Source organism: Octodon degus, unplaced genomic scaffold (assembly GCF_000260255.1).
Source record: "Octodon degus isolate 3935 unplaced genomic scaffold, OctDeg1.0 scaffold00029, whole genome shotgun sequence".
Lineage (NCBI taxonomy): Eukaryota > Metazoa > Chordata > Mammalia > Rodentia > Octodontidae > Octodon > Octodon degus.
The window spans coordinates 4,172,990-4,183,878 of record NW_004524605.1 but is presented as its reverse complement, the minus strand read 5'-3'; the positions used below and the strand labels follow the sequence as shown (position 1 = coordinate 4,183,878).

At 47.1% G+C, this 10,889-nt stretch overlaps 1 protein-coding gene across 2 annotated transcripts in view; it reads right to left on the bottom strand.

The window, feature by feature from the left end:
* The window catches only part of Slc22a5 (solute carrier family 22 member 5), a 33,614-nt gene extending 25,915 nt beyond the window's left edge, over nt 1–7,699 (bottom strand). Inside the window, exon 1 of one of the 2 annotated variants that reach the window (XM_023713206.1) lies at nt 7,111–7,699. In XM_023713206.1, the coding sequence (XP_023568974.1) occupies nt 7,111–7,503 (393 nt within the window). In that variant the 5' untranslated portion in view covers nt 7,504–7,699. The remainder of the gene's footprint in view (nt 1–7,110) is intronic. The other variant, XM_004629336.2, reaches the window with a different exon arrangement.
* Between the last annotated feature and the right edge of the window lie 3,190 nt (nt 7,700–10,889).

The following is a 10,889-nucleotide window of genomic DNA, read 5'->3' as shown; positions in this document are numbered from 1 at the left end:
GCAAGGCTGAAACTAGCTCCAGCTGCTATTCAGAGGACAAAACAACTGCAGTGCTCATCTGGAGGTAGGCCTCGGCGCACCTTGGGGTCCATGTCATCCCCATCCCGCACTTGGTCCAGCCTGTCCTTTGTCTGGGCAAGTGTGCAAGTCCTTGGAAGAATCATGTCCACTCTCTAGAGAGTCCTTGACAGTGCACAGCCTGGCTCTGAGCCTTCTAAAAAACACGCAGGGACACTTCTTTCCTACTGTCCATGGGCAGGGTCTGTGAGTAGTGTGAGGAAAGGCGACAGGTTTCAAAAGTTAAGAGAAGGGCAGGCATGGAATGGGTCCTGCCTAGCCAGTCCATCCACTCAACTGTATCGCTTTTTTTCTATTGGTACGTTTCAGATATACATAAGGATCACATTCATCATAGCTAATTTGCACCTATACATAACTTGCTCTTTTTTGCCCCATTCCCTTCCCTTCCCTTCAACCCCTCTTCCCTCCCCATGTACAAAAGCTTTGTTTCCATTTCTGTCTTTTCTTTTTCTTTCTTTCTTTCTTTTTTTTTTTGTTTTTTTTGCAGAACCGGGGATTGAACTCAGACCCTTGCGCTTACCAGGCAAGTGCTTATTCTACTAAGCCATCTCCCCAGCCCCTTCCACTTTTTTTTTTTTTTCCTTTTCCCTTCTCTCCTTTCCCCTTCCCCACTCCCTTGGCCCTCTTCCCACTTGAATATTTTTTTCCTATTTCACAGTACCTAATACACACTTTGGTCCTTACTTATACTTTTGTGTTATTTACACTTTTTTCTCACACCAGAGAAACAATGTGGTATTTACACGTGTGTCCGATTTATTTCCCTTCAGAGAAAGGTCTCAAGGTGCATCCATTTACCCAAGCTTAACCTTCGCTATAGGACTTCACTGTATTCCAACAGGATCCGGGTCTTGGCCTAAGTCTTCCTTAGGAGGGAAGGGACGAGAAGCTCATAGAGTCCAGGCTAGGTAACCTACTAATGTGCATAAAGGCATCAGGTGTTGCCGGCTCCCCACCTATGATGACAGCAGCCGCAGACCTGCTTATTTTTTATTTTTTATTTTTTTGGCAGAACTGGGGATTGAACTCAGGCCCTTGTGCTTGCCAGGGCAGCACTTACTCTACTGAGCCATCTCCCCAGCCCCTACCTGCTTACTGATGTCCCTTCCTGGCACATAAGATGGGTTATACTGACTGGGGACGGTGGATGCTAAAGGTAAATGTATGGGTTTAAAATTTAGATCATTCTAGCTTCATTCCCTGGGCGATCTGTGAGAGCAGGTCCAACCTGAAGGGACACAGGACAGCTCTGGCGAGGGGCTGGCCCTTGCAGGGGTGGTGTCTTCAGGGTGCACAGGTGTATGTGTCAAAGCTGTCCCAACTGCACACTTGAAATCTGCCCAGTTTCTTTACAGCATGTATTTGCCTTAATAAATACAAACTTTTAAATAGAAGAACTGTCTTTTGGAGCTTATGCATAATTGGAGCAGCTTTTCAGTTACAGGACGGAGAGAGAGGACTAAATGTTCTTACCCACGAACTGACTGTTAGGGAAAAGAGTTAGGATATGTGCCCATAAGGTGATCATTCTTCCCTGAGGTGCACCTAGTCTGTCTGCATCAGTGGTCAAGTGCACAGGCAGGCACCTGTGGTAGCGAAGGCCAGGCGTTCCCACATACAGGCCCAGAGCAGCAGGCACCTGTTACTGAAGGCCAGGCATTCCCAGGTACAGGCCCAGAGCTTCTCTGGGCGGCCCTTATTTACCAGCTTTTCCAATAAAGGAAGGGCAATATTGAAGAAAACGCAGGAATCTGGGCAGGACTTGGGAATCCCTTCAAGGACTTCTCCAAGTAATACATATGTTAATTTAGGAGAACTATGTCCTCTCCTGGAAGGCCTTCACCACAGGGGAAGCCTGCATCTGGGGAGAAGCCAAAAGTCCTCAGTTGTGGTCTTATATTGTCGTTTGAGGCATCCCAACTTCACAGGCCAATACAGGCCTCCGTGGGGACCTGAGTCTCAGAGGTCCACTTACTGAGTCACTGCCCATATCCAGGCAAGGGCCTAAGCCTTGGGCAAATTCAAACATAAACATGAAAAGCCAATTGGTTAGTTTTAGATCCTGTTCACAGCCACCCTGTAGTGGTCTCCATCAGAGGCTGAGGGAGGAGGACTGCTTGAGCCCAGGAGTTCAAGGCAAGCCTGGGCAAACAAGACCCAACCACAAAATAAAATAACTTTAGTGAAAACGACTGGGGCAAGAGACTGTTGGAGCCCAGACAGATTTGCTAGCATATCCTCTACAAGTATATGGAGTGGTAGCTTAGGTGCTGTTTGTTACATAGCTGAGGGAGTCAATGGACGGACAAAAAGGACCGCCTACCTTCAACATCCTAGTACCAATGACAGTTTAACGTTCCTTAGCTTATGAATAGCTAGCTAGAGAAAGGGCCTGAGACAGAGTTGGGGGATCAGTTACACTGCTAAGAATTAAAGTAAGAATAGGCAATAAAACTAGGACCTGGGAGGACAAGGGCTTCAGGCAAAGGGGGTAGACCCTTTCCACTAAAGAGGGTAGATCTCCACCCTACTAAAGTCAACTTAAAAATGCAGAATAATCAGATCTTCTTTATAATCTCAGTTTTCTGTTTCTCAATAAAATTATGGGAAAAAAAATACTGAGGCTAATAGGGGCAACCTTGGAATCTCCCTTATTTGCATAACTGTTCTATCTCTCTGTGTCAATGGGCTGTCAAAGTCCAACAATACATTTATGTTATTCCTCATTAGATTTTTTATGTCTTCTGAGGCTGACAGCTTTGTGGAAGCAGCCACTTAAAGGACTGAGCTAGGGCCAGGCCCCCCCTTTTTATGTCTTCTGACAAGGGATCTGCAAACTGTGGTACAAGGTTACAGGATAAATCCTGAGGGTACTTGACTGACCTTATCAGATATAAAAGCCACATTTTTTGTTATACAGGGCTTGCTTTATCTTGGTCTTAACCATCCAGCAGAAAACTATGAAAATGAGTATATAAAGTAAAGCCATATGGATATGCTGAGCTGTGCAAGGCTCAAGTAAACAGCTTCTGTGAATAACCCACTGCTGGTGTGGACTGCTAGACTGTGTTGGATTGTTTTGCTGAATTCACGCACCTATAGTATTTAGATGCCAACGGAATACCCGTTTCTGACAGGACTAAACAAAATGTGATACAGAGGAAGGACCATTTTTTATCTGTATACGCAGAATAGTTAGGCTAGATATACAGGTACTTTCACTTAATTCAATGAGAAGAAAGATTTGTACTAATAGTGTTTGGATAGGATATCCTGTCTGCATCTTGTACTATGGATAACTACTAAGAAGACAACAATGTACAATGTATTAATTATTGAAACTATCCTATTAATCAGTTTTGAAACTGTCTATTGATATTGGTTTCTCAATAAAATAAATTTTTTTAAAAAAATCTCAGTTTCCTTTAAACTCTGCATGAGTTTAGAAACTGAGTAACTAGTTTAGAAAGCCTAAATTCCAATTGGTGGTCTTAAACCCACAGAGCTGCCTGTGATAGGTGATCACTAAATAACTTAGGGGCAGCGTAGCACCCCACCTTCTGGGATCCTTCCTGGGTACCCGTCTTTTCTTCTTACACCTCATAAACACTTTCCCTTTGACTTCTTTCTGTCTCTGATTTCATTCTTTAACTTCATGAGACAATGGAGTCCGTTTATATGATGACAGCTATTTCACAATCGTGTCTGTACACCTTAATCCTTACCCTTGGATGCCCAAGGTTCAGATGAACCGTGCATTTCTATCTACAGAATAAATTCTTTCTTCTCTGACTCTCTGCCTTGTTCCAGCTATCTGAACTTGGACCCAGCAAGATGGTTCCCAGCCAGGTAGCAGAAGGAAGAGTCCAATCTGACCTCCTGGCCAGCTGTGACCAGATATGGCCTCCTACTAAGCCATGCATGCACAAGGGGCTGCAGAGCCCACAAGCGGTTCGCCTAGTTTGTTATGCAGCTGCAAAGGCAGATGAGGGTCTGTGCTACCCTTGATAGAAGTCGGCAAAGGTACAAGAGCAAGGCACAGGTTTGGGTTACTCTGGTCTGGTCTGGCCATAGTTATCCCTTTACTTGCCTCTCAGGATGCTGAGGCTTTCCATGCAAGCAAAGTAGTGGATGACAGTGTGGCTCTCCTAGCTCCTACAAGACTGGAAAAAAAAAAAAAAAAAAAATCTTGCCCATGACAAGACAGAGTAAACAGGAATCCTACCAAAGATTAGCCGGGGGCTTCTGGAAAGCAGAGACAGGCAGGAAGTAAGACTGCCTAAGCACTAACTTAGGGGTCAAAGCCTTAGTAGTTACTAAGAGTAACTTTCTGCCTGCATGCTGGGCTGGCCTAGGGCAAAACCAAAGAACAGGTACCCCAGTAACCTGGGAAATCACCCAGGTTTCCACAGGAAGAGGGTAGTCTTGATCTCCAAAGTACTGTGGTTGGGTTGGATGATTCACCAATGTCGAGGGATGACAGAGTGGCCACTGGAGAGGCCAGCTAAGAGCACATGGGTCAGCGCAGTAGTCCTGGAACAGGCACACAAACCTCTTTCACTTCTTTCTGCCAAGCCTGATGTCTTGTTCCACAGACACATATGTAGCATAAGTTCCAATCAAACGTATAGATAATGGATATTTCCTTTAAATAGGAAGGGGCATTTCCTTTAAAAGATGCCTGTAAATTATTTTTGGGTACCCCAAAGTTTCTCTTCTATGAATTAAACTCATTTTTCTTTAAAGTTTAGAGGTTTCTTAAGTTATTCATTAACCCATTCAGTTGAAATTTTCCTGAGTGGAAAATTCCCCTGCATTGTGTTAGAAATGAAGGGAGATGCAAAGATCCCAAAGTTTAGTGTTGTGTGTATATACTTTAACCTAAAAGAAAGAAAGAAAAAAGAAAAACCAAAAGGAGACCTGAAGGTTTAACTCTTCTGTCAAAAAATATAAACAGGAATTCAATACTAGTGTACTTAGAAACACCTCTATGCTGATTTGGGGCAGAGGGCAGGAATGGAGCCACCTAGCAGGCACAGAATGAGCTGCAGTCATTAACAAGCCCAGTCTAGGTGAAATAAAATGGGCTTTAGAAAGTCACCAGAATGTTGATGCAGCAGTTTCCAATGGTGACTGTTCACCTGAAAGGAACAGGCGGATGTGAACTTTAAGTCAGACATTCCATGTCCAAACAAAGGGCTAAGCAAAGTATTAATCTTGCCTCCCTGCACAGACTGACAACCTGTAAGTGGGTGAAAGGGCACAGAACTCTTATAAAACTGCTAAGATCGCTGAATAGAGTCTGAACATAATTAAAAAAAGACTGACACAGGCAGTAAAGTGGGGTCACAGGGGTTGAGATACTTCCTGTTAAGCTGGCCTTTGGGACCTCATCAATGCCACATCACTCTCTGCAGAAGTCAGGATGGGCACACAGAACTAAGTGCAAGTGACCACCATAAGCTAGGGAGTCCTAAACGTCAGGGCACACACGAGAGGCCAAGGGCTGCTTCTGCCTTCACGCCTTTCCTTTCTCTGAGCAGCCACAAGTAGCATCTGTAGGGGCTTCTTGATCACAAAGCCTGGCCTCTGCTCTGTGGCCTGTGCTTGAAATCCCAGGCAGGCTCTTCTTTCACGGTTCTCACTGTGAAAGTTCGCACATGAAGGCAGCACTCATTTTGGAGGCTAAAAACCAGGATTGGGGCAACTGCAAGTTCCCATTCTCTATGGATATAAAGTGGAAGGTTGCCTCCCATTGTTCTTAGGTCAAGGATCAATGATTCCTCAGGACACTAAAAGGATGTCACTAGTTGAGAAATCCCAGAGGATCTCAGGACACACTGCTACTACTTGTATGTGCAGAAAGTAAGCAGGCACAGGTGCCAGGGACATCAAACGCTCAAACACACAGAGAAAACATATATGTGTACACGGTCAATCCCATGGCCTGGGATTTCAAGCACAGACCACAGAGCAGAGGCCAGGCTTTGTGACCAAGAAGTCCCTACAGAAGCTGCTTGTGGCTGCTCAAGGGTAGCTCAGACTCTACCCTTGAAAGGTGTCAGCCCCTTCCATGGGTTTTTGAAGCTCTTGGAGGGGGCCAGAGCACAGGGCTTCTTACAGTCCTTTCTTCCTGCCCTCGGGATGCAGTTCCTTGCAGTAGCATCTGGGACTCGGTGAGAGACCCCCCTAGAAAGCCCCCCCCCCGAACATCTAACCCTGACTGCCCACTGCCTGGTGTAGGTTCTTAGCATTGCCTGCTTACTTGGTTCTGCTAGGACTGCAGGGAGTTAAGTGTCAGCACCTAAGTCCCAAACACACCCATGTGACCATTAGCACCAGGTCACACACTCAGTTTAAATGACTGCAGAATCACTGGGATGGAGGGAGCCACTGAAGAGAACTCAAGGGGTGGGAGAATGACAAAAGTTGCCCCCATGCTCTACAAACTAAGATCATATGCTTCAACTAAATCTGGCCAGTGACATTGCCGCAAATAGCCTAGGAGGTACTCCAGGACCATGCAGACCATGGGAGAAAGGAAAACAATTCCTCTCAAGGCGTGACTGGATTGTTTGCCAGGTAGGAAGAGGGGCAGGAGTAACTAGACAAAGGAGAGAAGGTAGCTTTATGTTTCTTTTAACTTTAAAAGTTCTGGAAAGAGATTTCCCTTTTTCTCAACAGATGCCACAAGGCTCAAGGAAACATGGTGACAGTCCCTTGGTCCAGTTCTTGTATTTTCTCATCTTTCCCACAACCAGCTAGAGAAAGTTTGGGTCTTAGGGTATCTCCCAGGCTGCCCCTTTCTGACTCCACCACCAGTGTGGCCTTGGGATGGGTGGCCAGCCTGACACCTGCGCTGGAAGTCACCTTGCAGTGCTCCCGAGTCACTTGGCTGGAGGTAGCCCATCACTAGAGCGCTGGGGGATGAGGGGGGGGGGAGTGACAGCGTCAGGCGTGCATCCAGGAGGGTGCAAGGACCACGACTGTCCCTCCACGCCACCAGACCCTGAGACGGCCGGCACCCACCTCGGTCACGATGGTAGACTGGAAGACGTCCTGGCTGAACTCCCAGCCATCCAGGCAGCTCTCCTGCTCCAGCTGCCCCAGGTCCACGTCGCGCCCCGGCTCCAGCCCGAGCGCGGAGAAATTGGCGACGGCGGCGAGCCGGTAGCGATGGCAGCTGTCGGGCACCTCGCGGCCGTCGCGCAGCAGCAGCGGGATGCTGTGGTTGCGCCAGGCGCTGCTCAGGTTCGCGGCGCCCGGAATCCGGCAGCGGTGCTCCGGGGTCCCCGCTAGGAACACGTACGAGATACCATTGAAGCCGTTGGGGATGATGCTGGCGCTCAGCAGGAAGAAGATGAGGCGCTGGAAGGGCCCCCATTCGCCCAGGAAAGCGGTCACCTCCTCGTAGCCCCGCATGCCGCCCTGCAGGGGACGCGCGCGCGTGCACCCGGCCGGGGACAGCTCCCGCAGACCGAGGTCCTTCTGGTCAGGAAAGTGAACTTCCAAAACTCTGCAGCGGGCCCGGCCCCGCCGGCAACCTTACATAGTGCTCGGGGCCGGGGCGGGTTCTGGGCCCGGGCCGCAAAGCCCGCCCCGCCAGCCCACTGTGCTGAGCCCGAGGCGGGGGCGGAGCCTCATGACGCAAGGGCGGAGCCACACGACGCAGAAGGCGGAGCCTCGTGACGCAGGGGAAGGTGCGGCCTGTGTGCATACAGGCGTAGGGGGCGGAGCGAGACCACGGGGGCGGGACCTCTGCGGGCCACGCCCCGAGCGTGCACCGGGCTGGGGTGACCCAGGTCGGGCGTCTGAGCCTGCGAGCCCGTGACCTTGGAGTGGGAGACTAACGTCGCCGCGGCGCCTCTGGTGTCCGGTGGACAAACGACCGCGAGACTAGACTTAAAAGTGTTCCCCTTCCGATTTATTATTGCCAAGGCCCAGAGGGTACTGTGCTTGGCTGGGGGTCGTAGTGACAAGCTGCCCCTGACACTAGGGTCCTTATGCAAGGCCGAGGGAGTCTTTTGAAACAGCAACAGTGAGGCTGGGAACAATGACTTCATTGAAACTCAGATACCTTTTCTATGTTTTGTTCTGTAAAAAAAATATTCTGATGCTCAACCCAATGTAAATATTTAACTTCAAGATTAAGAATCCGGGCCAGAAGGGACTGGTGAGATGGCTCAGTGGTCTAAAGCGCCTACTTAGAGCAAGCTTAGCAAAAAAGCACAGGGACCGCGGTTCAATCCCCCAGCACCTCGTGCCAGCCAGCCCCAACCCCTGGTGGGCTGAGCTGGCCACACACACACACACACACACACACACACACACACGAATAAATAAAAATAAAAAAAAATACTAAAAAAAAAAAAAAAGAATCCGGGTCAGGGAGATGGCTCAGTGGAATAAGCGCTTCCCTGGCAAGTGCAACGTCCTGAGTTCAATCCCCGGTTCCACAAAAAAAAAAAAAAAAAAAAAAAATTAAGAATCCAAGCCTAGGGTCAAACGTTCCCCTCAGGTTTGTTACTTTTGCGCATTTACCTTGGATTAATTCAGCAGCTGGCCAATTAAAAATGGCAAGAAACTACAGTATGATATTCTAAAGCAGCATTGTCTGGTAGAATAAGGAGCTACATTTGTTATTTAATTGATTAATTAATTAAAAGACAGGGTCTCACTATGTTGCAGCCTGGTCTCAATTCCTGGGCTCATCTTCCTGCCTCAGTGTCACTGGGGATCAAACCTGGGTCCTTGTGCTTGTCAGGCAGGTGCTTAGACCACTGAGCTATCTCCCCAGTCCTTGATATAATTTTTTGTTTATCTTAGTTCTTTTTTTCCCTTCTCAGCACGCCCTGGGGGGGGAGGGGCCGGGGCCAGCACAGCTGGCGCACGGATAGAACCCTGGTCTCTATGCCTGCTTGCAGGCGCTTTAATCCGCTGAGCTATTTGGCCAGCCCTTCTTCTTTTGGTGGAACTGGGGATTGAACTCAGGTCTTTGCGCTTGTCAGGGAAGCACTTATTCCACTGAGCCATCTCTCCCGCCCTTGGCCAGCCCTTTTTTGTGTTTTTAAAATTAAGTGTAGGGCTGGTGAGATGGCTTAGTGGTCTAAAGCACCTACTTAGAACAAGCTTAGCAAAGCACAGGGACCGCGGTTCAATCCCCCAGCATCACATCCCAGCCAGCCCCGCCCCCTGGTGGGCTGAGCTGGCCACACACACACAACAATATAAATAAATAAATAAAAATTTAAAAAAAATAAAATTAAGTTTAATGGTACAATTTATTTTTTTATTTTTATTTTTTGCAGAACCAGGGATTGAACTCAGGTCCTTGTGCTTGCCAGGGAAGTGCTTATTCTACCGAGCCATCTCCCCGGCCCCAGTGGTACAATTTAGATATGCGTAATGGTCATATTCATCATAGGGAATTTGTACCTGTACACGCTATATCTTGATTCGTCTTTTTTTTTACCCAATCCCTTCCCCTCTAATCATTTTCCCCCTCTGATTTACAAAGCTTTGTTTCCATTTTATCCTTCTTTCCTTTTCCCTTCTTTCTTTGCCCCTCTCCCTCTCTAGTTCCTCTTTCCTTTTGTATAATTTCTTCCTATTTCACAATATCTGTTGTACATTTTGGTCTGTATTTACTCTTTCAGTTTCTCACGCCAGGGAGACAATGCGATGTTTACACGTGTGTCTGATTTATTTAGTATGATCTCAAGGTACATTTACTTACGGACAAAGGTCTCAAGTTTATCCTTCTTTATGACTGCGAATTGCTCCACTGTATAAAAAATTCATCTTTTTATCCATTCCTCAGTTTGTGGAATTTGGGTTGTTTCTAAGATTTAACTATTACACACTGTGCTGCTATAAAAATTGTTGTACATATATTGCTGTGGTATGATGTTTTTAATTCTTCTGGGAAAATACCCAGAAAGGGAATAGCTGAGTCAAAGGGGGCCTCTAATCCTGTTTTTTTGAGGAATCTCCACACTGATTTCCACCGTGGTTGTACCAGTCTACACTCCCATCAATAACTGAGAAGGGTTCCTTTTTCTCACAGTCCCACCAGCATTTGTTATTGGTTGCTTTCTTGATTGTAGCCATTGTTTCTGGGGTGAGATGGAATCTCAGCATTGTTTTAATTTGCATCTTTAAAAAAATCTATGAATTTATTTATTTCCTTGGTACAGGGTCTCACTATGCAGCTTGGACTTGTAGTGATCCTCCTAGTTCAGCCTCCCAGGGCTGCAATTACAGATGTGCACCTCCCCAGTCTTGGTGGCTGGCACAGAGTGCCCCAGGTTCTAGGGCTGGCACGGCATGCTGTAGCAGGGATTGAACCCTGGTCCTTGTGCTTGCCAGGCAGGTGCTTAGACCACCAAGGCATCTCCCTGGCCCCATAATTTGTATCTCTTGAATGATAAGTGATGTTCATTTTTCATATATTTATTTGCCATTTTTATTTCTTCATCCGAGAAGTGTGTATCCATCTCACATGCCCATTTTGGATTGAGTCTTTACATTTGGAGGGTCTGGTTTTATTCAATACTTTGTATATTTTAGATATAAGTCTTGTCTGAGGGACAACTGGATACAATCTTTTTCCATTCAGTGGGTTGACTCTTCACCGTTTTTGTGATTTCTTTTGCTGTGCAAAAGCTTTTTTAAAAATTTTTATTTTTAATGTATTTGGTACAGGGTTTCACTATGCAGCTCAGACTCATAGTGATCCTCCTGTTTCCATCCTCCCCAGGGTTGGGGTTACAGGTGTGCACCACCACACCTGGTGGCCAGCTCAGCAC